This window comes from Ascaphus truei, chromosome 2 (genome assembly GCF_040206685.1).
Source record: "Ascaphus truei isolate aAscTru1 chromosome 2, aAscTru1.hap1, whole genome shotgun sequence".
Taxonomy (NCBI): domain Eukaryota; kingdom Metazoa; phylum Chordata; class Amphibia; order Anura; family Ascaphidae; genus Ascaphus; species Ascaphus truei.
In genome coordinates this window covers 488,185,182-488,211,141 of record NC_134484.1, presented here as the reverse complement: position 1 = coordinate 488,211,141, position 25,960 = coordinate 488,185,182, and the positions used below count along the sequence as shown (strand labels likewise).

The following is a 25,960-nucleotide window of genomic DNA, read 5'->3' as shown; positions in this document are numbered from 1 at the left end:
GCGCGCGCGGACCCAGGCTTCCCTTTACTGGCGCCGGGAGCCTGACCCCACCTCCTCAGGTGCGGTGCGCACATCAGCACATTTCCCTGCCCCTGCTCCTCCAGGTCCACCCCCCAAGGCTCTTCCCCCCTATCAGGGCCTCCCTCGGGCCGCATCTCCGCTCCTCCCCTTCCTCTGATAGGCCCCAGCCCACTATTTAGTCTCCCCTCACCGTTACCACTTTGCTCTGCATAGCTTCTGTACCTTGGTGCTGTCTGCTTTTGCCTGCCTGTCTTGTCTTTCAGTCCCTGTTCCAGTCCCTGGATACTCTGCTGACATCCCTGGATTTGGACCCTTGGCTTTGGGCTGCTCTCTGGAACCCCTTGGATTTGGCTTTGGACTCTCTACCTTGCAGACTTCCTTATCCCCTGGACACGGCTTATGGACCCCTACTACGCTGCTCTATCTCCGCTCCACGACCCAGGACACTCTACCACGCTGCTCTCCCTACACCTTGACCATTGGCTTACGGACTTTACTTTTCGACGCTGGAGTTGGCAAGTACTGAACTCTTTCTATTTTTGTTCCCTGGACCATCAACGCTACTTCCACACTCCGAGCATGCCCCCGTTTACTGTTAGGTGTGTGGTATTTCTCCTTTCCACCTCAGTCCCAGGGTCTCGTCTGGCTTGTGGGCAGGCCGAGCGTTACACTGGATACCCCAGTCTCTAGGCATGTTCGTGAGAAACATGCAGGAAATGTTAACACCTTAACTTTTCAAGGCATTGATCATATTGCCCCAAGCATCCGTAAGGGGAATTGGGATAGATTACTTCTCCAGCGTGAGGCTAAGTGGATCTATTTATTGCACACTCAATACCCCTCAGGAATTAATGAGGGCTTTGTATATACCCCTTTCCTCTGAATACAGGATCACTCCCCAGAAGTCTCTATTTTTTATCTCATTGTAAACATAAGATCAAATTGCAGCCTTTGCCATATGATTCAATATGAGGTGACACTTATAAGTGAAAAGAAACACTCTAGAGATACTTAGAAGTACAAAATCTATGGGTCCAATCACTAACCATTATTCAGCAGCTCCCTCAGTACAACCGCTAGGGAGCACGACTCGTAAAAAGCATCTATCCGGTTGCTATGACAACCGCTACGTATAAAGGGGCGGACATAGAAGCGGCAACGTCCACCCCGGAAGATGTCGCCGCTGGTTTAGCGACGAAACGCACGTCAGGTTAGCCGGCTGTTTTTAAGTTTATACAATGTGTGGCAGCAAGCTTTTAAGGTCTATCCATCCGATACTTTTGATATACAGACGTAGTAGTTCTTATGAGTACCCATTTGGCAGTATGGACGCCACTATGAAGCGGTGCAATATATGACTCTGCTTTCATTGCCAAGACAGGCACAGCAGAACACCGTTACTACAACATACGGTCCTATGATATAATGTGAAATATATGAACACACCACCTACATTGTGAGGGGGGCTCTCTGGAGCTCGGATTTGTCACTGTAATATTAATTTACAGGATAAAGGGGCAATATTGAATGTACATTTAATTTGTTACTACACCATATTTACCTGAATATACGGGGCCCATGATATACTGTGATCTGCAACAGCATAATATCTGAACCATGAGAGGGGTCTTTCTGGAGCATTAATTTGCCATTGTATTAACAATTCATACGGTATATGGGCAACACTGTATGTCCATGCAGATCATAAGCCCTGTTTTATGGCTAACACGATCCACTTATGACCACGAATTTTGGCCCTCTTTACCCCTACTCACTACACACACACATATATATATATATATAGGGATTATGTTTTTCTTTGCTAAGACAGGCATAGCAGTACATTGTCACTACATTATATGGTCTTATGATATACTATGATCTGCAAGAGTATACCATCTGAATCGTGAGAGGGGCTCTTTGGAGCTCTGACGTATTACTGTAACTACAATTCACACGATACATGGGCAATACTAAATGTACATGCCACTCACAAGCCCATAAGTAGGGTATACACACACTAAAACACTGAAATACACGCCAGGGTTTGTGTTTATTTGTAAAGACAGTTTTAGCAGAATACTGTTATTACACCATACTTACATGTGTACAAGGATCCTATGATATGCTGTGACTGGGAACAGCATACCACCTGAATCAGGAGAGGGGCATTTTGGAACACCTATTTGCAATTGTAACAACAATTTACACGGTATATGGGCAATATCATATGTCCATGCAGATCATAAATCCACTCTGTGGCTAAGACGATCTACTGATTTTACCCTACTATGGAGATCATATAAATCTAAACACTTACCCATGAAATCTTAGGACTAAGATATGTACCAGGTGTATAGGTCGACATAGCTTGTAGGACACCTATGTGCTAAGACTCAGAGATTACTCTAATCATTGACTATATGACCACGAGTCTTTGTCCTCCTCACCCCTATTCTAATTAATTGGGGATTTTCTATCATCTGAACTACGAGAATACACATTGTCTGTAGATGTGATTCACCTACTTGCTACTTTTAGTTAAACATTCATGACACATTTAGATTTCATTATAAGAATATAAATAAAGCATTTTTTATTTTATTTTTAGTATTAATTGTTAGTGTATAACCCTGGTAAGATCTAACATTATATTATAAACTTTTGGTCTGTGGTGCGCTTTGTAAAGGGAGTCTTCATGTGGATTGTGTCTCTTTGACACATTCCATTTACTATATGTCCATTTCAGTCCCACTCCCTGGCAGCACAAAATAGGCACATTTTGAGTTAGAGCGAGGTATCTCTTTTTTCTGTTTACTTATTGCCTAACCCTGATTTTATTACTTATCTAACGTTAGTTACCTAGTTCATATCTCTTACCTAACTCTCATCTACTATATGTATTTCAGATATGTGTTACATGCCAAGCGTGTTTAACCCATGTTCCCCCACCCCCGGTCGCAGATTGGACCTCTAGGGTGTAGTGAGGGCTGGCTACGTGTACTATGGTGGTGCATACCTGCTTAGAACAGGAGGGCCTGAGTCTCCCGTGTTGGTATTGGGGATAACAGGGACAGGCTTCTGGGGTGAATGCCTTCATCTTTAGTGGTGGTGGTGCAGCGCCTCCATTCTCTGGCGAAACCTAGGGGATAGGTTGGAATCTTCCCAGAGAAAGCCCTGGTCCCAGGGTGAGAGATTCCAATCTCACACAGTCTTTATGTAAAACAGCAATGTCTTTATTGTCCTTAATATCGCACACAGCAGCAGTTCATTTCACAGCAGCAAGTCATGTGCAGCAGTGCTTCCAAATGTACAGGTATATTCCTCCACTCCTCTCCTCCAGGCTGTACCCTAGCAGGATGGGCTGTTTGAGGCTTCAATACCCCAACCCCCATCTCCAGGATGTACTCTCTGGGTGAGGGTAGATCTCCCCCCCCTCATCCCCTCAGCAGGGTGAGGGGCATTGGTCCACAGCACTACAGTGCTATCAGCTCTACTAAAGGTGCTGAGCGTCTCCTCTCCTGTCTCCTTCAAACTCCCAGACCATCTCTCTCTCTCTGCTCCAGCACTCTCTGCTCCCAGGACAGAACAGAACTCAACTCCAACAGACTAGACTTCACTCCTCAGCTCCCAGTACATAACAGACCAGTCACTTACAGGAACAGCCCACTAAATTTAGACAGCCCCACCCCTCATGATGTCAGCAGGACCCTCCCCTCTGTATCAGGCATACAGAATCAGGGGCCTGCCTCTATCACTCAAGGCAGGGCTTGATGTGGGGGGAAAACCCATGATAACTACTGGCGGCCTGCCCTTAACAGGACTTACACCAGTAGGAGAAAGATATATAGCCCCCATTTCTTACCGGGGATACACGTGTATTTAACGCCTACCTGTACCTGTCCTTATACCCCATAAACATTATTTATATATTATTATTTACATTATTTGCAAACTCACATTATATAGCATCGTCTGTAACAACATACAATTTATGTGACATAACTTATATTGTATAACTTATCTTCCCGAGATCTCCGAACTTTCTTTAGCAACTTACCGATATAACTATAAACTATACAACATCTCCATCCCTAATCTCTAATTCCCCATAAGCGACTAAGACTAATAAATCTGAGCGTATGATCCTTTAGCCTATACCCTGTAACTTAACTAGCTATATTTACTAACTTAACTACAACTGTGCTCAACGCCATGTAACCTTCCTTGTTTCATCAGTCCGTGTGTTTCCTATGATAAGGTTTATGGGAGAGTGACCCCATGGCTGATACCCCCCTGTGTCCCCCTATGCCACCCCCCCCCCATATGCCCCACCCATACACACCATATGCCCTCCCATGTCCCCCATATGCCCTCCCCCAAACACCCCCTTTATCCCCCCCCCCCAAACACCTATGTCCCCCCCCAAACACCCCCCATGCATCCCCATGTACTGTCCCGATCATAGCCTTCCTCCCGGGCGGGACATGCTGTGTTCCGTGACTTTTACACAGCCTCCCCTCCCTCTCCACCTTCCAGCTAGAGAGAAAAAAAAGAACAATGTTCTATGAATCGTTGCTACCAATATATAATGAAAAGTTCGAATATGTATATGTTGAAACAATATGGATCTTGCTTGAAGAAAGGATACTCATAATATCAAAAGTGTCTGGTACATGTTAGCAAGACAAACTATAAACAGTATAACTACTGTATGCCAAACTACTGTACTGTAAGTCACTTATTTATACTGTATACAGTATACTGTATTGTAACTACTGTATATACTGTATAACTATACTACTGTAGGTTAGACACATCCTGTGCTGGATTTAATTTATTTATAAAATATTTTACCAGGAAGTAATACATTGAGAGTTACCTCTTGTTTTCAAGTATGTCCTGGGCACAAAGTTAAGACAAATAATACATGGTTACAAATACAGTTACATAAATGAACAGGGTATACATTATCAGCAGAAATAGGATATTCAGCGCTCGTGCTGCAGACGTAATAGTTGGAATAATCCCTGTGCTGCACGTGCATGGAGCGTCTCCCCAGAGGCTCCCACTTCAGAGGTGATCCCCCTTCAAGAGGGGGGAGGACACCCTGAGAAACAAAGAAAGAAAATAGCACAGAAGCGCACAAGGGATAAAGTTAATAACAGTATTTTAATAAAACAAACACATAAATGACTGAGAGGATCCAACCCCTTCTCAGCTCAAAAGATAAAGGTAAAAGTAAAATGCCCAGAAATTAAAACCATACATATGGTCTCTTAACATATAATGTTAATGAATTAATGGAAAAATACATCACATACAACAAAAAACATTCAATGTAAAAATCAACAGAGAAAGTACTGACAGCCCAAGGGGATTTGGATGAAAACCACCATAGAGGACTAAATACCCGCTGACAGGGGGAGACGGACACTTACACTTACCCCCACCTTTGCCCTAGTGTATACTGTACAGTAGAAAGTGGAGAAGGGCTGATATAAAATGGTTATTTTGAATGACATACTTACCTGTACTTATAATACAGTACAGTACCTTACTATTTTCCTGTGGCCTGCCCATTACGCTTTAAAAGAATAGGCAATACGGTCGCAAGATGATAGATATATTTATTGCATCTTTGTACGGTGAGTATGTTGTTCCAGAAACTCATTATTCCTTCTGCTAATTCATCCTTTTTGGACGGTTTCACCACTTTTCTGATATAATCCTTCAACTGATGCCATACCAATTCAATGGGATTCAAGTCTGGAGATCTTGAATTGGAGGGGGGGAAAAAGGTGAATTAAAACAATGAGAAACGGTTACCGAACTTACTCCTGTGGCATCCTAACCCAGTTGATACTGCTGGTAAGAATATGGGCAGGAGACGCGGTGTGTTTCAGATCATTGTCCTGGAAGAAACGGTGATCAGATGGGAAATCACGAGTAATGTATTCAACAATCTCTGGCACTATTTTCTCTTGGAGAAATACTTTATTCATGATTCCTGGAACAAGAATTTTTTTTTAACATTAGGTTGGGATGGGGGGACTATCTATCCCGGTCCCATGAGTATCCCCCCTCCCCTCCTCCTCCCTCTTCTCTCTTCTCCTTCTGTCCTTTCCTCCCTCTATTCTTTCATTTATCTCTACAGGGATATGCAAGGGGACTCTGCCTTTCAAAGAAAAATTGAAAAAGGGTTCATAGTTTAAGGAATCTCTGGAATTAGTACAGAGTACTCTGTTTGAGTACAAGGTTCTGGGACTTTGTACTGTATATCAAAAATGCTGTAAAGATACCCCTTTGAAACGCTGTTATATTACTAATTTGTTTATCCCTGTGACAACCAATAAAAAAAGTTTGAAACAAAAAACACACTTGTATAGGTATAACAGTTTTACTGCAGACTAATAATAACATTCCAAAACATACACGCCTCGCAGGGTCGTACCCCTTCACCGTGCTCCCCATTGCACTGTGATCTCACCCTCGTGGGGTTTAATCACAAGTACTAAAATGCCCAAGCACCCAACACTCTGTTGTCCACGGAGTCAATCACCCTCCGACGTGTGTCTGACATCGCTGCCCCACTAACCCATGTATGGTTGGTGCACTTGGTGAGATGAAATACCTGCCGGATTTGTCCACATCTGTGCGCTCATTATGAATATGGGATCCACGGATCTGAAGCGATGAACCGCGATGCCTCCGTCTCTACGTTGGGTGGGTCCTGCTTCGATTGTACCACCTTAGAGTCTCTGTGGGCATAGATGAATGATCTGGTCCCAGATCACCCTGGTCCAGGATTCAGCCACGTCCTAGCTTTGTCCCTATGCTCTGGTTCTACTGGGCAGTGTCTCTGCAGCAACCACAAGCTACACAGGGGAGTCATGGCATAGCTGGGGCCCAATAGGGGAGATCTGGCCTCTTACCCCTTCCTTGTCCCAGCTCCGACTGGCATGGCTTGCAGCGAACAAAAAGTATCTATCTGTAGAGCAGGAGGATTCAGGAGTCTTATTGGCTGATACGCGCTGTGTGACTTTGTCCCAGAGGCTCATGGGATATGTAGTCCCTGCTTGGCGCCTCTACCTATTGGCCGCCATTTGCACGATTGTCCTGCGAATTCGCAGCGTCTCGCACACATGCAATTGCTTCTAAGATGGCGGTGCCTGCAAAGGTAGCCGTCAGCGACGTGAACGCCATTGCAACCTGTTCCGTGCCTCAGTTCCCACCCACAGCCCTCCCCGCACCCTCCCCATTCTCTGTTGTCGGTCACAGCCGCAGCGGCAGGTAAGGGAATGAAGGGGAACCCGGGAGGAACCAACAGGGTCAACGGGAGCCCAGAGGGAGCCCCATGCTATGCACCTCTGCACACATCTCTTACACAAAGATACGCCCTTTCCTCTGTTGCTCAACTGCTTAAACTCGGACACAGACCCTCATTCTCTCCCGTCTTGATTACTGTAACCTCCTGCTGTCTGGCCTTCCTGCCTCCCCTATAATCTATCCTAAACGCTGCTGCCAGAATCACTCTACTCTTTCCTAGATCTCTCAGCGTCTCCCCTGCTGAAATCCCTCTCCTAGCTTCATATCAAATCCTGTATCACACACAATTCTCCTCCTCACTGTTAAAGCTTTACACTCTTCTGCTTCTCCTTACATCTCAGCCCTAATTTCTTGCTATACGCCATCCCAACTCTTGCATTCTGCTCAAGGATGTCTTCTCTCTACCCCTTTCGTATCTAAAGTCCTCTCCTGCCTTAAAGCTTACTCACTGACTGCCCCACACCTCTGGAATGCCCTACCCCGCAGTATCTGATGGTTTACCACACTTTGAACAAGCAAATTATTTCCCGTGTGAATCATGTGGTGTGTGAGGTCATTCATCCAAGAAACTTTTTTCCTATACTCTGTCCATGTGAAAGGCCTCTCCCTGCATGAATTTGTTGGTTTCTGAAGAGATGACCCTTAACACTGAATTGTTTCCCACACTGAACAAGCAAATGGTTTCTCCCATGTAAATACTTGGGTGTGACAGTAGATCATACTCAGTACTGAATTGTTTCCAACACCCTGAACTAGGGTTATACAATAACAAAAGTACTTCCCACCATAAGAGTATTAAGTAATTTATCGTGATAACCAGTGTACGACAAACCTATACATTTGCTCGCCCCGGGCGAGTGGATTTAACCCCCGGGCGAGTAAACATTGGCCCAAGCAGCACACGTTTGGTACTAGGTGGCGAGTAGATTTTTTGGTGATTTGTCAACCACTGGTGATAACAATATTCAGCAATATATTAACACCCAATAGAAAGCAAAAAAGCAAAAGTCCTCAAAATGTTCAAGGTCATTTATTGTGAAACATATTTCTTATACAAATGCATTTCATTCTTAATAAAATGTAAAAAATCAAATACATTTTAGTATATTTTCATGAACAGCAAATGATTCCATAAAAATGTTACACAAACTACACCCACACTAAAGCCCCTTTCTTCACCATTTATTTTTATTTATTTATAAAATGTGTTACCAGGAAGTAATACATTGAGAGTTACCTCTCGTTTTCATGTATGTCCTGGGCATAGAGTTAAGATGACAAATAATACTGCCTTAGTTTTGAAAGAACTTAAACTGGTGGTGGATACGAGAGTCTCCAGTAGGTTGTTCCAGTTTTGGGGTGCATGGTAAGAAAGTTTATAATTATCCCCTCGACCCCTTCTCCAGTACACATTAATAGGGCATGGGGAGGCGTGGGTTAATGGGCCTGGGGAAGGAGGGGGTCAAGAGGCATGGGTGAAAGCCGAGAGAAATACGGGGGAGGAGAGAAAGGGGTTGAGTCATGGTGGAAGGGAAGGGGTAAGAGGCATGGCAGAGGGGAAGTGGTTAATATGGAGGGGTGAGATTACCAGCAGGAGGATTCCTTATAGCGGCAGCATGTGAAAGTCAAGGAGCTCCCAGACTCGCTCCCACTCCACTGTCTCTACCAGACCCACACTCTGTCCTCTCTCTGACACAGTCCCCATCCCCACGCCTCTCTGCCAGACACCCCCCCACTCTGCAGCTGCTGATAGGAATGCCATGGTAAGACGTAATGGCAAATATTGCGTTACCGTCCATTTTTATTACTGCAGTATGTGGCGGTAGGCGTAGCCGGCCTTCATTCATAAAGGTGGAGCCCGGCTGGCTGCCCCTGAAACCATATGGTATGGGCTGAGAGTGTCAGCTTTTGGGTCTAATATTGTACCTTACTGTGTTGCCTGTAATTTTGTTCCTCTGTTATACTGTCCCCCCATAGGGTTATAAACTAGGAACTGTGTATGTGGGGTTAACTGTGTAAGCCCAGTGGGCCACTTAATGCATTATCTGTGTATTCCCTTTGCCTCATGGGCCTGCGACTGCCTGTGCAAACTTGTAAGTGGGTTGCCTTGTATGGGTGGCCTCTTATGAGAAATAGCTGCAGGGCAGGGGCTTCTGGAACATGAGAGAAAAGGGGGGGTTATTTTAACCTGTCTTGCCTGCCAGCAAGGTATTCTTAGCTGGTGTCTTATAGGAGAGAAGGTTTTAGAACCCCACATGATAGGTGCAGATGGTGGAATGCAAGCTATTGTGTCTAAATGTTGGTTCTGTGTTTTAAAACTGCAATGCATTGTGTTTGTCCTGTGATTTAAACCAAGGTTGGTGACAAAAGGCAGTGTGAATTAGCACGTGAATTACATGTGAATTAGCATTTGAATGCCCCAGCTCAGATAGGGATTCCAAGCCCAAATCTCCCCAATTTATTTCCCTTATAAGTATAAGGTCCCCCAAAGTATATTCTGTAAGGAAGTGCACTTTATATTGTGTTTTAATGTTTACTACTGTATAAGGTTCTATACGTTAAGCACAGGCATATGGAAGATGCTAGCTAGTTTGCATACAATCCATAGTTCAAAGAGGAGAGGAATGGCAGAGGGGGGAAAACCATTTGGTGAGCAGAATATTCAGATTAGGATGTCTTTATTTTACGTAGACACCGCGGAGCCAGGGAAAAACGGCCCTGTATGTCAAAACTGATAAGCAAGGTTTCTATTGGCAAGTTTTAAATGTATTCCTCCTATCAGTGAATGCGTAATTTCAATCCCTGCTGTAATTGGCTATTACACTCCTCAATGATTTAGATAGGAATCCAGCCTATATAAAAGCGTGCAGTAAAAGCAGCTCTCTCTCTCTCTTTTTCCTGTTGGAGATCTGAAGACAAGCGGCTGCTGGCGGGCCTCTCAAAGGTGCTTCTGTGAAAGAGCTATTCACACAGGGAAGCATGGGGAGGCCTAGCCAGCAGGCTGGATTACGGTCCAGGAGCCCAGAACCAAGGCCCTATCAAGGTAAGCCTTTGTGGAAGCAGGCGCCTTGCAACTAGGAAAGGGTAGATCTCCTTCCCCAGACCCCAGTGAGTGTGTATATTCTCTGTTTCTTGTATTTCTGTGTGTTTCCGAAGTCTTATCCGAATAAACCGCAATTTATTTTACTGCCTGTGTTGTTTGTGACTGATCCCTTAAATATAAAGGTGTATTTGGCCTGCCCTACCGTGACAGTATTACTATGCTACTGGAAAATTGCCCAACCCTACTTTGAACAATCACATATTTTATCTCATGCATGAATCTTCATGTGTGTAAGGAGGCTGATCCTCTGTGAAAAGCTTTCCCCACACAATGTACATGGAAAGGGTTTCTCCCGTGTATGAATCCTGTGGTGGGTGAGGAGTTGGCTCTGAATACTAAATTGTTTCCCACACTCTGCACACGTGAATGGTTTCTCCCCTGTATGAATCATCTGGTGTATGAGGAGACTACTCTTAACTGTGAATTGTTTCCCACACTCTGTACATGTGAATGGTTTCTCCCCTGTATGAGTCATCTGGTGTCTGAGGAGAAGGTTCTTAACTGTGAATTGTTTCAGACACTCTGTACATGTGAATGGTTTCTCCCCTGTATGAATCCGCTCATGGTTGAGGAGCTCTGCCTTCCGAGAAAAGCTTTTACTACACTCTGCACATGTGAATGGTTTCTCCCCTGTATGAGTCATATGGTGTCTGCGGAGGTGGCCCTTGATACTGAATTGTTTCCCACACTCTGCACACGTGAATGGTTTCTCCCCTGTATGAGTCATCTGGTGTATGAGGAGACTGCTCTTAGCTGTGAATTGTTTCCCACACTCTGTACATGTGAATGGTTTCTCCCCTGTATGAGTCACCTGGTGAGTGAGGAGGTTTTTCTTAGTACTGAATTGTTTCCCACACTCTGTACATGTGAATGGTTTCTCCATTGTATGAGTCATCTGGTGTCTGCGGAGGTGGCCCTTGATACTGAATTGTTTCCCACACTCTGAACAGGGGAATGGTTTCTCCCCTGTATGAGTCATCTGGTGTTTGAGGAGTTGGCTCTTAATACTAAATTGTTTCCCACACTCTGCACATGTGAATGGTTTCTCTCCAGTATGAGTCATCTGGTGTATGAGGAGATTGCTCTTAATTGTGAATTGTTTCCAACACTCTGTACATGTGAATGGTTTTTCTCCTGTATGAGTCATCTGGTGTATGCGGAGGTGGCTCTTAGTACTGAATTGTTTCCCACACTCTGTACATGTGAATGGTTTCTCTCCAGTATGAGTCATCTGGTGTCTGAGGAGGTGGCGCTTAGTACTGAATTGTTTCCCACACTCTGTACATGTGAATGGTTTTTCTCCTGTATGAATCATCTGGTGATTGAGGAGGGTCCCCTTGGTACTTAACTGTTTCCCACACACTGTACAAGTAAAAGGAGTCACTGCTGTTTGAATCATCTGGTGTGGAAGAAGTTTCCCCTGCAGTGAGAAACCGCTCCCACCATCTGTACATGTAAAGGTTTGCTCTCTAGCGGGGACACAAAGGTGTGTGAGCAGGTCCCTGTCCAGTGAGAAGCTTTTGCCACACTGACAACAGAGAAAAGGCTGAGCACCATGGCTTCTTCTTAAATCTCTTGCATACCTTTTGCTGGACCCATATTTAGAGTCCGTCTCTGCTGTGTGCTGTACAAGGTCTGTAAATTCACCATCATGTGGCACTGGTTCCTTGCACGTGTCTAAAATGTGGCAGGAATCATTGTTTTTTGGCACTTCTGGGCTGCGAGTAGTCAGACAGCTTCTGGATGTATCAGAGCTCAAGTTCTGTTCCTCATGCAGGCCGATCTCTAACAGAAGTAAACAAAAAGACAGAACAAATGTTTTCAATCAAATTACTGAACGCAAATTACAAATCCAAAACACTGAAGAATTTATTTCACCAATACTTAATTAACTAAATATTCTCTTCGCCCAGGGATTTAAAATTGTTGCACATGGACATCCAGTGGCCCCTAATGACTGTGGTGGTTCCCGGAGGCCTGAAATGTATTTGTAGCAGCTCTCACAGTAAAATCATTGATACATATATAACTTGTATTTATTACTGTATTCATTATTTAAGGATACATGTACATCCTCCAAATAATTAACATTGAAAATGTCCATGAGATGTAAAGTTAAGGAACTCCTGGTCTATCATATTAGTGCGTTAATAATATCAACTAAACCAGACAGCAACCTATAGTGTAAAGATACTGTAGATGCCCATGTATGTCTTTATTTATATAAGGCCCACAGTGTACTCAGCGCTTTACAGCAGAAAAAATACAGTACAGGGAATTATAATACAATAAGTGCAACAAACAAAATCAGACAATAGGAACGGAAATCCCTGCCCTGGAGAGCTTACAATCTAAGTGATGCAGTGACTACACTGCCCATATAATCTTCTGCCATAAGACCCACAAACTAAACTGCCCCATTTTGTGTCATATTTTGTCAGTCAAAAATACTATTCATATAATTTCCCAAGCATGCGGCCTTGGTGTAATATTTGACTCCTCTCTTTCCTTCTCCTCTCACATTCAAAACAAAGAAAAAAAGGAGCACTTCAGAAAAGAAGAACTGGAGGCAAAAGTAGAAAAAATAAAAGAGTTACTGAGACACAGCCTAAGTTAAAAGAGAAACCTCCAACGCGTTTCTCGCCGTGGGCGCTTTATCAAAGAGTGGTTTTCCGAGTCTAGAGCAGTGTATCCCAACCTTTTTTATTTGAAGGAACCCTTGAAGTATTTCGAAAAATCTCGGAGAACCCCTATCTAGCTGACACATATTAGGTTCGATTGGGGTAAATCACAAAATTTCACACCTCACAAGACACCTCTAGTTCTCACCCTCTACCTATGTATTTCTCTTCCATCCGTCTCACTCAGTCACTCTCCCACCCTCACGCCTCGCATGTATTTATCCCCTGCGTCTCACTCTTACTCTCTTTTCCTCACTCACTCCCTCCTGCCCCCCTCTCACTTGCTTACTCTCACTCCTACCTTCCGTCAATTACCCCACTCTCACTCAATCCACCCGACAAAATACATATCAAAAACTCCACCCCCAGGGGGGTGGGGGGGCTGTGGTCCATAGGAGGAACCCCTGAGACTGCTTCAAGGAGCCCCAGGGTTCCACAGAACCCATGTTGGGAATCACTGGTCTAGAGAGTGTCACGTTATAGGCACTCCCATTCAGAAACACTGCCTACCTGTATCCCAGGTAGAAACGTACCATGGGAACAAAACAGTTCGGGGAAAATGTAACCACGGAAAGAAGGCAGTGGGGGAGAAATCCAGCAAAAGGACACAATAAAGAATACAATAACAATAAACTTAAATAGACTCATAAGGACAATAAAAATTAAATGAAAAAGCATCAAATTTAAAAATGGATAGGATGTGGAGAGAATAAAATTATTTAAATTAAATTAACTAACACCAAATAATATAATATAATCATGTAATAATATACATATAATCAGTGCTTGACAAATCACCCAAAAATCTACTCACCGAACCAAAAAAATCTACTCGCCACCTAGCCCCGCCCATAGCTACGCCCCCAGCCCCACCCCTAGCTCCGCTTAATTTTTTTAAAATAAATTCCTAGTAAGAACAACATTCGTTTTTGACATAAGTTTATTTATTGTATTACATTTATACTTTACTACAATTAGTCCTTGTTACGTGTGTGTGACTAGTTTCCTGCAACCATTAACCAGTGTCTGGATGCCCTCGCTTCACAATATCTAAAGCAGCAATCCCGTCTGGGATCTTACCTGATCCGCAGTCCCTCAATGTCCAGGTACCCTCATTCCCGCAATGTTATATGTTGGAGGGTAGGTGTTCCCTACGTGTCTTCTGAGATAGGGGAATATTCCGATGTCTCCCGTGTGAAGCTCCAGAGTCAGATCTGGAAGAAAGCAGTATCGGTTATTTCGGTGTAGTATAGGGCAGTTAAGATATATATGGTAAATAAGAGATCCAGAGTGTAGGAGAGAGACGAGACAGAGAGAGAGACGAGACAGAGAGAGAGACGAGACAGAGAGAGTCGAGACAGAGAGAGAGTCGAGACAGACAGAGAGAGAGACGAGACAGACAGAGAGACAGACAGAGAGAGAGACGAGACAGAGACAAGACAGACAGAGAGACAGAGAGAGACACACAGACAGAGAGAGAGAGACACACAGAAAGAGAGAGAGACACACACAGAGAGAGAGAGACACACAGACAGAGAGAGAGACACAGACAGAGTGAGAGACAGAGTGAGAGACAGACAGAGAGACACACACAGAGACACACACAGAGAGGGAGAGAAACAGACTGGGAGAGAGACAGAGACTGGGAGAGAGACAGAGACCGGGAGAGAGACTGGGAGAGAGACAGAGACGGGGAGAGAGACAGAGACTGGGAGTGAGAGAGTGGGAGAGACACAGACTGGGAGAGAGAGAGTGGGAGAGAGAGAGTGGGAGAGAGTTGGAGAAAGTGGGAGAGAGACAGAGACTCTGGGGGATTGGGTGGGGGGGGTGTCTGACTGGGTGGGATTACTGACTGGGTGGGATTACTGACTGGGTGACTGGGTGGGATTACTGACTGGGTGACTGGGTGGGATTACTGACTATGTGGGGTTACTGACTTGGTGGGGGGGGTGGGATGGGTGACTGGGTGGGTGACTGGGTAGAATGACTGGGTGGGTGGGGGGGGTGGAATGATGGTGGGGTGGGGGTGGAATGACTGGGTGGGTGGGGGGGTGGAGTGACGGGGTGGGTGGGTGACTTTGGAATGACTGGGTGGGTGGGGGGTGGAATGACTGGGTGGGTGGGGGGGTGGAATGACTAGGGGGGTGGAATGACTGGGTGGGTGGAATGACTGGTGGGTGGGGGGGGGTGGAATGGGTGGGTGGGGGTGGAATGACTGGGTGGGTGGGGGGGTGGAATGGGTGGGTGGGGGGGGGGGGGTGGAATGACTGGGGGGGTGGAATGACTGGGTGGGGGTTTTGGGGTGGAATGACTGGGTGGGGGTTTTGGGGTGGACTGACTGGGTGGGGTTTTTGGGGTGGAATGACTGGGTGGGTGGAATGACTGAGTGGGTGGAATGACTGGGTGGGTGGGGGGGGTGGAATGACTGGGTGGGGCGATGGGATGACTGGGTGAGGGGATGACTGGGTGTGGGGATGACTGGGTGGTGGGGGGTCACTGACTGGGGGGGTACCTCTGGTGTCCTGCACACACTCAAATACACACACACACACACACACGGGACGGAGAAACACCCCGCTACTATCTCCCAACCCGCATGGGCAGCGGGAGCGCCGGGGGGGGGAGGTTAGAGAAACACCCCGCTACTATCTCCCAACCCGCGCGGGCAGCGGGAGCGCCAGGGGAAGGGGGAGAGAGAAACAACCTGGTACCACTTCCTGACCCACTCGGGCTGCGGCAGGGGGGGGTTCGGATGGGGGGGGAGAGAAACATTCTGCTGCTACTACAAGCCCCCCCCATAACTTACCCATGCAGAGAAGGAAGGGCGGTTTAAAGTCCTGGCAACTCCATCCCGCGTCACAGCCAATCAGCTAAAGGGATTTTTTTTTTTTCGAGCAGGGGATTTTTTTTTTTTTCCGAGCAGGGGATTTTTTTTTTTTTCCGAGCAGGGGATTTTTTTTTTTTTCCGAGCAGGGGATTTTTTTTTTTTCGAGCAGGGGATTTTTTTTCTTTCCGAGCAGGGGATTTTTTTTTTTGGCAGAGCAGGGGAATAGTTACTGGCCACGAGCCAATATCCGATCGCAGCTGGCGAGTTGGCGACCGGGTTTGTCGAGCACTGCATATAATAAATGTAAACTCAATTACCAAGGCAAAGAACAATTTGAATCTTGATAAGAGAATATACAGTTAGGTCCGGAAATAATTGGACACTGATACAAGTTTTATTATTTAGGCTGTGTACAAAAATAAATTCAAGTTACAGTTAAATAATTAATATGGGCTTAAAGTGCAGCTTTTATTTGAGGGTATTCACATCAAAATTGGAGGAAGGGATTAAGGAATTACACCTCTTTAGGGGCCTATGCAGAGAGCAGCGCTATTTCAAAACTCGCCATTTTTTGGAGAAAATCGCGCAGAAAACAGCAGAAAATGGCGAGTTATGAAAAACGCGCCAATTTTTTTTTTCTATTTCTAAAACTCGCCTCGCGGCTGGCGAGAACCTCCATCTCGCCAGTTTTAAAAATATCCTAATGCAGAGAGGCGCGAACGGCATCTAGCGGCTGTTCGCGCCAATAAAATGGCGTGATTGTCTCCTTTTTGCCTCGCCAGAAAAAGTTGGCAAGAAGCTGCCGCTCGCGGCCATAGCAAAGGGAAAAAAAAGGCGCGAATTTTTTTTAACACATTTCTGAAGCGCGCATCTCGCCAATTTAAACTCGCCACACGCATTCATGTTAAACATAGCAGAATTCGCACATTTCTGCATATGGAGAATAAAACTCTCCAAAAAAGCTACTTTTTATTAAACTCGCCAATTTTAAAATTCGCTGCTCTCTGCATAGGCCCCTTAATATGTAGCCCCCCTTTTTCAAGGGACCAAAAGTAATTGGACAATTGACTCAAAGCTGTTTCATGGACAGTTGTGGGCTATTCCTTCGTTATTTCATCATCAATTAAGCAGGTAAAAGGTCTAGAGTTGATTCCAGGCATGGCATTCGCATTTGGAAGCTGTTGCTGTGAACCCACAACATGCGGTCAAAGGAGCTCTCAATGCAAGTGAAAAAGGGCATCCTTAGGCTGCAAAAAAAAAAAATCCATCAGAGAGATAGCAGGAACATTAGGAGTGGCCAAATCAACAGTTTGGTACATTCTGAGAAAAAAAGAACGCACTGGCGAGCTCTGCAACACAAAAAGGCCTGGACGTCAACGGAAGACAACAGTGGGGGATGATCGTAGGATCCTTTCCATGGTAAAGAAAAACCCCTTCACAACATCCAGCCAAGTGAAGAACACTCTCCAGGAGGTAGGCATATCATTATCCAAGTCTACCATAAAGAGAAGACTACACGAGAGCAAATACAGAGGGTTCACCACAAGGACATCTTTTTAGATGGGAAAGGTATACAGGGATATACCAAATAAGTATACATGGGAAGGATGTTGATCCAGGCATTAATCCGATTGCCAATTCTTGGAGTCAGGAAGGAATTAATTTTTCCCCTTAATGGGTTTTTTTGTTTGCCTTCCTCTGGATCAATAAGTAAGTATAGATATAGAATAAAGTATCTGTTGTCTAAATTTAGCATAGGTTGAACTTGATGGACGTACGTCTTTTTTCAACCTCATCTACTATGTAACTATGTAGATGCAAACCATTCAAAAGCCTCAAGAATAGAAATGACAGATTAGACTTTGCCAAAAAATATCTCAAAAAGCCAGCCCAGTTCTAGAACAGCATTCTTTGGACAGATGAAACCAAGATCAACCTGTACCAGAATGATGGGAAGAAAAAAGTATGGAGAAGGCTTAGAACGGCTAATGATCCGAAGAATACCACATCATCTGTAAAACACGGTGGAGGTAGTGTGATGGCATGGGCATGCATGGCTTCAAATGGCACTGGGTCATTAGTGTTTCTTGATGATGATGTGACAGAAGACAGAAGCAGCCGGATGAATTCTGAAGGGTATAGGGATATATTGTCTGCTCAGATTCAGCGAAGTTGATTGGACGGCGCTTCATTTTACAGATGGACAATGACCCAAAACATACTGCGAAAGCAACCCAGGAGTTTAAGGCAAAGAAGTGGAATATTCTGCAATGGCCGAGTCAATCACCTGATCTCAACCCGATCGAGCATGCATTTCACGTGCTGAAGACACAATTTACGGCAGAAAGACCCACGAACAAACAACAACTGAAGACAGCTGCAGTAAAGGCCGGGCAAAGCATCACAAAGAAGGAAATCCAGCGTTTGGTGATGTCCATACGTTCCAGACTTCAAGCAGTCATTGCATGTATTGTATATCTTTATTTATATAGCGCCAAAAATGTACATAGCGCTTCACAGTAGTAATACGTGTTGTAATCATATAAATCATAAATAATATATAAATAACAGATCATGGGAATAAGTGCTTCAGACATAAAAGTAACATTAAGGAAGAGGAGTCCCTGCTCCGAGGTGCTAACAATCTAATTGGTAGGTAGGGAGAACATACAGAGGCAGTAGGAGGGAATTCCAGTAAGTGCATCTGCAGGGGGCCAAGCTTTATGTATCATGTGTCGAGGATTATCCACAGTGCTATTCATATGCTTCTTTAAGCAAATGTGTCTTAAGGTGGGTCTTAATGGTGGATAGAGAGGGTGCAAGTCGGGTGTTGAGGGGAAGGGCATTCTAGAGGTGCGAGGCAGTCAGTGAGAAAGGTTTAAGGCGGGAGAGGGCTTTAGATACAAAGGGGGTAGAAAGAAGACATCCTTGAGAAGAGCGCAAGAGTCGGGATGGTGCATAGCGAGAAATTAAGGCTGAGTTGTAAGGCGGGGCAGAAGAGTGTAAAGCTTTAAAAGTGAGGAGGAGAATTGAGTGAGACATGCAGGATTTGATTAGAAGCCAGGAGAGGGATTTCAGGAGGGGAGACGCGGAGACAGATTTAGGAAAGAGTAGAGGGATTCTGGCAGCAGCGTTTAGGATAGATTGTAGGGGAGACAGGTGAGAAGCAGGAAGGCCGGACAACAGGAGGTTGCAGTAATCGAGACGCGATCTGACTCGAGGGCCTGAGTCATAGTTTCAGCAGTCGAGTAACTGAGGAAAGGGCGTATCTTTGTGATATTGCGGAGGAAAAAGCGACAAGTTTTAGAAACGTTTTGAAGGCGAGAGGAGAATGTGAGAGAGGAATAGAGTGTGACCCCTAGGCAGCGTGCTTGGGCTACTGGGTGAATGATTGTATTTTCAACAGTAATGTGGAAGGAGGTAGTAAGGCCAGGTTTGGGAGGAAGTATAAGGAGCTCTGTTTTTGCCATGTTAAGTTTCAGTCGGCAGATGGCCATCCAGGATATCACAGAGAGACATTCAGAAACTTTGGTCTGTACAGCAGGTGTAAGGTCAGGGGTTGAAATGTAAATTTGTGTGTCGTCAGCATAGAGGTGATATTTAAACCCAAAAGATGTGATTAGGTCACCTACAGAGAGTGTGTAAAGAGAAAAGAGAAGGGGTCCCAGGACAGAGCCCTGGGGTACCCCCACAGAGAGATCAATAGAGGAGGAGGAGGTGTTAGCAAAAGAGACACTGAAAGTACGATGGGAGAGGTAAGAGGAGATCCAGGACAGAGCTTTGTTACGAATACCAACAAGTGTAAGCGTGGCTGAAAGCGTAGCGCTCATGCGCAGGAACAGAAGCCCTCTGTAGCTGTCCTTGGGATGCCTGTCCGTTTCAGTAATCGTGATAGTAATCGGAAACTTGTGTGTGTGCTGGCTATCATAGGAGTATGGGCCAGCACCACAATTCGTGACGCGTTTCGTATACGAAAGTATACTTCATCGACTCGTGGAGGTCTGACAACACTACGGAGACAGCCCCAGCGCGCGGGACTGATTTCTGAGGACTAACATTGCCCCTGTACCCCTTATGTGACGCCCCACCAAAGAAGTCATCATTGAGATCGGGGATTATTAAAGTTTTACTCCATGTAAGTGGTTACTATCTTTTATTATTGGTAATACACTTCATTTCTCTTATCTTGGTGCGCTCGTGTTTCCTTTTTTTCTTGGTTATTTTGGTATCGCCGTCGGAGTTCTCCGTTGGGGTCCATCTTGGAGGTGGGGGAAGACGCCTCGAATTACAGGAGCAGCAAAAGAATCAACATTCCACATCCATAAAGAGCAAGAGTGCGGACTGAACAATTTTCTACTGGGATTGGAAGGGTAGCCCTGGTGTACCACCCTGGCTGCAGGGTTCGAGTAGAGAGCTAAGATGGCTGATGTTATTTTTTCATCGAACCCAAATGTGCTCCATAATTCTGACCTTTACTGGTCTGATTGTCTGCCCAACAAATCCACGACCACAACCGCCGGTTAAGTAATAAATCACAAAATTACAATTACAATGAATAAAAACTGGAATTGTGTGTTTTTTACTGTGTACAATATCAATAGATTTGATAGGATTGGCATAGCAACAAATACACATTTACCACATTTGAAATATAAAAAAAAAACATGTATTAAATTTGATTCATGAACACCGTCTGACCTGGAGGTAAATAAACTAGGCAAAAGACAGTTTGGCAAGGATTTAGCCTTTCTAAATGCAATTTTTTGTCCTGGTTCAATTGACTCTTTAAGGTCTTTCTCCAAGGTGAGCACTTCCCAATGTTTCTGGATGATTGAGCGGATTTGATCTATGCCGTGTAACAGCAGATTGGACCCTTCGGGAGTGCCCTGGTCACTCCTTGATTTAAACCCCCTGCCTAGAACCAGTCAAACCATAAGACAGTAACTCAGCATGAGTACAGAGTTTGGCATTCATGTAAGCCTCCTCTGTATCCCTGTTCTGCAGCCCCTGACAGAAAATCTGTTTGCCAATTCGGTGGCCTGTTGATGAAAAGAATCCTCGTTAGAGCAAAGCCGCCTTAGGCGGAGGAATTGGCACTTGGGTATACCACGGATGAGTGACCTGGGGTTATTGCTATCCGCTTTAAGAAAGCTATTCCTGGAATTTTGTTTCCTATAAATGTCAGTCTGTATTTCTCCTGTAACGTCAATAAATAAAGTGATATCTAAATAATGTGATGAATATGTTGCTCATAAGTAAAGTTAAGATTCAACATATTGGAATTAAGTGGATTAATGAAAGTGTCCAGTGAATGTGAATCCCCTTCCCAAATCATAATCAGGTCATCAATATAACGCTTGTAAAAAATAATATGATACCGAAAAGGATTAGAATCCCCAAAAATAAATGTGGATCCCCAGTGTAAGGTTAAAAATTGTATATGTCAGTTTTGTTCCCATCAGGGACTGAAAAAGGTTAAAGCAATGTGTGTCAGCTTCATTCTACTCAGGGCCTTAAATAGTTACATATTTTAGTCTCCGTTAAGTTTTAGATCAGCTGGCTCAACATGTCATCGACACAAGAAGCACGACCACCAAAGCCTTATATGACCCCATTAAATAGCAGTTGCTCAGCAGTAAAATGTTTAAGTAAAGGCATTTTTAAAGGTTACATGTAAATTTAGATGTGTGATCTATATGTGGGAACTCAATTTGTAACAGATGTAATGAACTTCTTAGATTGTAAGCTCTTCGGGGCAGGGTTTTCCTTTCCTATTGTCTGATTTTTGCTGCACTTATTGTATTATTATAATTCCCTGTACTGTATTCTTTGTGAAGCGCTGAGTCCACTTTTGGCGCTATATAAATAAAGACATACAATACAACTGACAACGTTTTTTTTGTCCTTGCCTTATATATAAAAGTCCGCCCTGTCCACATATTAAATCAGTTGTGAGAACTCAGCATCCCTGTGTTACTGCTTTCTCGCACTCCGGGCTCGTAACTATCATATCTGAGACCAAAAGAATATAGCAGGTGCCGTGATGAAAGCTCCCCGTGTCGAGTAAGGTTACCTGCCCTAGGTACCTGGTAGATTGGACCTAACATCCAGAGACCAATAAAAAGATTAGCATACGACGGGGCAAAGAGGTACCCATATCCGTACCCTGTGACTGCAAGTAAAACTGTGCATCAAATAAAAAATAATTGTGAGTCAATAAAAATGTCGAGGAATCTAAAAGAAAAGTGCGAAGTGAAATAGATAACGAGGAGGACTGAAGGGAAAATGGAGTAGCCTTAATACCCTGGTCATGATCAATGATGAAGTATAATGACATAACGTCCATCGTAACTCATCTATAGTTCTTATGTAATTTAACAGCTTTTTTAGCACATAACAGATCTGTAGCAGTCTCTCAAAAAGGACGGTAAATGTTTAACTCTCGGTTTTAACACACCATTAACATATTGCGAAAAACCATGTCCCAAAGATCCAATGCTAGCCACACTGGGCCGCCTTACTCTTTAATCTCCAGCATAACCACTGGGAAACCTGGCAACAAGAAAAGGAAAATCCATCATGTAAAGCTGGGAGTGGGGGCGCTTCTTGTTATTTCACCTCCTGATATTGGTATAATATAATACATCTTGTAAAGAAATGTATTATTAGACCTTATGGCAGAAAATGACTTAGGGCTGAAGATATATTATCTTCTTACCTGCTGGTGGTCATGTGATAGAAAACGAAAAAGGCGCTCCAAGGAGGAGGTGATGACAATAAATGTGCTAAATAATCTTAACTTAATAAAGTGAAAAACGTGATAAATACTGTGACTTAGTCCCAGGATATTAGGCAGCTTTCTGCCTGATTTAGGTCAGAAAGTGCAGGAATAGTGCAAAAGGATCCATCCCACAGCTTCACATTTACTCAGGTTGGTGGATGGAAAGTCCAGGCCACAGTTTACAATGGGTCTAGTTCTCCCTCACCTGCTCTCCTAATTACAGAAACAGGTATATATGGCAGCTAGCTGTGCTGCTTCATTCTCTCCTAGAGCCTGGAGGCTGGGGGCACGCTGCTCCCCTGTATCCAGTTCGGGGAGGACGCCCCAATCATCATTTTCACTGTAAGGAAGAATTGCCTGGACTCTTGGGGCGCTGTCCCCGTCTATCAGTTAAGCTATGTCTAAAGACTGGATATTATTGTGTATCTAGTGACCCTAAATGAGAGGGTATTGTTTAAGCTGGGGTACCAGGTTAGTTGGCTCGGCAACCGTTAGAGAGGCTGATACTACTGTATAGTTAGATCCCTAAAAAAGAGAGATAGGTGTTACTTTTATGGTTTCTTAAAGTGACGGTGTTTGAAATGTTTAGTGTCACTTATTTATTTATAAAACATTTTACCAGGAAGTAATACATTGAGAGTTACCTCTCGTTTTCAAGTATGTCCTGGGCATAGAGTTAAGACACTGATATGAGTAAACCGCTGAAGGTTAATGGCTGAGTGCCTCCAACATGTATCTATTGAAACTGCAGTCCCCCACTGGGATGAAATAAAACAGGCAGAGGCCTGGAGTTACGCACTATACTGCTACCTCTTATTCTTGTGTTTTTTCTAAATAAACCCTAGAAGACTGTGTCGGTAAGGCTAAGGCCCCGCTGCCTCAGACCACGCGCCCGCACTGCAGACAAACGGCGCGTGGAGAGGGACCATTTTTGCGAGCGAGGGTGGGGGGGGGGGGGGGCGGAGAAGTGGGGCGTGGCCAAAATGGGTGGGGGGCGCAGCCATGACTTAGGGGGGCGCGGCCATGACGTGAGGGGGCGGGACCGCCCCTCAGCCCCTCAACCATGTATTGTTAGACACTAAGTTGTTTTATGTTGCATTTATTTAATGAATGTACATGTACACCACTCCATAATAGCTCAACTGTTCAGCCCCTCAACCGCTCACACACACATACAGGCACTCGCACTCAGGCACACGCACACACACACACACACACACACACACACACACACACACACAGACAGGCACTCACGCACTTAGGCACACACATACAGACAGGCACTCACGCTGCTTTCCCCCCACACTCTCCTGCCCGCTCCCCGAAGCCTCCCCTCCTCATTGGCTCACAGCCACACCACGTGACGCGTCGCCGCTTAGGATTACAATTCTCTTGAATCCCCTGGTGGCTGACGCGTCACAGCGTGTTGTGAGCTGTGCAGCCAGGTGGGACTGGGACCGGCTTGGGAGGATTTCCCTGCTGGTGGGGAACGCTCGTGCGGCCGCCCGCGCCGCGGGTCCCAGCCCTAAGAGTCCAGACAGACGTCAGCGCTACGCAAGGGTGGATAATGTGGGTCGACACTTGTGACGAGGGAGGGGGGCTGGCCCGGTAATAAACGGGTTACACCCTAGCTGGCCACCCCTACCATCATGTCGGAGGCGAGGGGTTAATTGTAATAATGCTTATATGTGTTTTTATTCCCCAGACTCAGTACAATATGTGTTCCCCCCCTTTGGTTGTATGTATTTCACTGGTTACATGTGTTTCTACCCCTACAGTGTAGGCACCAAGCACATACACTGGGATCAGGTCGGGAGGGAAAGGGTTAACGGTGTTTGTATGTTTATGGCACTTTGTTCCCCTTCCCGCCTTTTTACCTCCCATTTGCAGCCCTGTCCCATAGGTCGCCTTTGGAGCTCCATAGAAGTCTATGGAGATCGCAAGGTTTTTGGCCCTATACCGAGGAAGAACAGCAGGTGGAGCCCGAGAGGACGAGCGGAGCTCCCCATTGAAATGAATGGCTGTGACGAGGGAAGCGGGGCTGGCCCGGTAATAAAGGGGTTACACCCCAGCTGGCCACCCTTACCATCATGTGGGAGGCGAGGGTTTAACTGTAATAATGCTTATATGTGTTTTCATTCCCCTGCCTCAGTACAATATGTGTTCCCCCCTTTGGTTGTATGTATTTCACTGGTTACATGTGTTTCTACCCCTACAGTGTAGGCACCAAGCACATACACTGGGATCAGGTCGGGAGGGAAAGGGTTAACGGTGTTTGTATGTTTATGGCACTTTGTTCCCCTTCCCGCCTTTTTACCTCCCATTTGCAGCCCTGTCCCATAGGTCGCCTTTGGAGCTCCATAGAAGTCTATGGAGATCGCAAGGTTTTTGGCCCTATACCGAGGAAGAACAGCAGGTGGAGCCCGAGAGGACGAGCGGAGCTCCCCATTGAAATGAATGGCTGTGACGAGGGAAGCGGGGCTGGCACGGTAATAAAGGGGTTACACCCCAGCTGGCCACCCCTACCCTCGTGTGGGAGGCGAGGGGTTTTTACCCTTACAGTGTATGCACCAAGCACATACACTGGGATCAGGTCAGGAGGGAAAGGGTTAATTGTGTTTGCATGTTTATGGCCCTTTGTTCCCCTTCCCGCCTTTTTAATCCCCATTTGCAGCCCTGTCCCATAGGTCGCCATTGGAGCTCCATGAAAGTCTATGGAGATTTCAAGGTTTTTGGCCCTATATCAAGAAAGACCAGCAGATGGTGCCTGAGAGGAGGAGCGGCGCTTCCCCATTGAAATAAACGGCGTAATGCATTTCAATGGGAAATACCTTGAGTCCGCTCCCCAGGAACGGAGTTGGCTGCCGGCCAAACCGCAGTATCCGAAAATATTTACAACCTCAAAGAAAGAGCTTTGATCCATAAATTACTATGGGAACTTGGTCACGGTCAAGTTCAAACATAATAAAATCCTAACTTTGGTTCTGGGGCAGCTAGCGGTCCAATTCTTTTTGCCCCTAGCTCATGGGAACCCCCTTACTCGACCCCAACCGGGTCCGACGGGCAAGAGCCACGAGAAAGGGTCGCAGCCACCACAAGGGTCACCGCCTTTGACCACAATGGCGGAGAAAAGCCGCTAGGTTTTAAAACGAAGTGCGAAAGTGTAAAAACCTGAAACCATTATCTCTGGTTCGGTAAGGACTAGAGGGCTGGGATCT

At 45.2% G+C, this 25,960-nt stretch overlaps 2 protein-coding genes across 3 annotated transcripts in view; one reads left to right on the top strand and one right to left on the bottom strand.

Moving 5' to 3' along the window:
• LOC142488445 (uncharacterized) overlaps positions 1-25,960 on the top strand; it is a 507,675-nt gene that overhangs the window by 357,284 nt on the left and 124,431 nt on the right. The window lies entirely within an intron of this gene.
• The window catches only part of LOC142488441 (uncharacterized), a 33,358-nt gene continuing 15,762 nt past the window's right edge, over positions 8,365-25,960 (bottom strand). Inside the window, exon 3 of the mRNA XM_075588957.1 lies at positions 8,365-12,238. Coding sequence (XP_075445072.1) covers positions 10,662-12,238 — 1,577 coding nt within the window. The 3' untranslated portion in view covers positions 8,365-10,661. The remainder of the gene's footprint in view (positions 12,239-25,960) is intronic.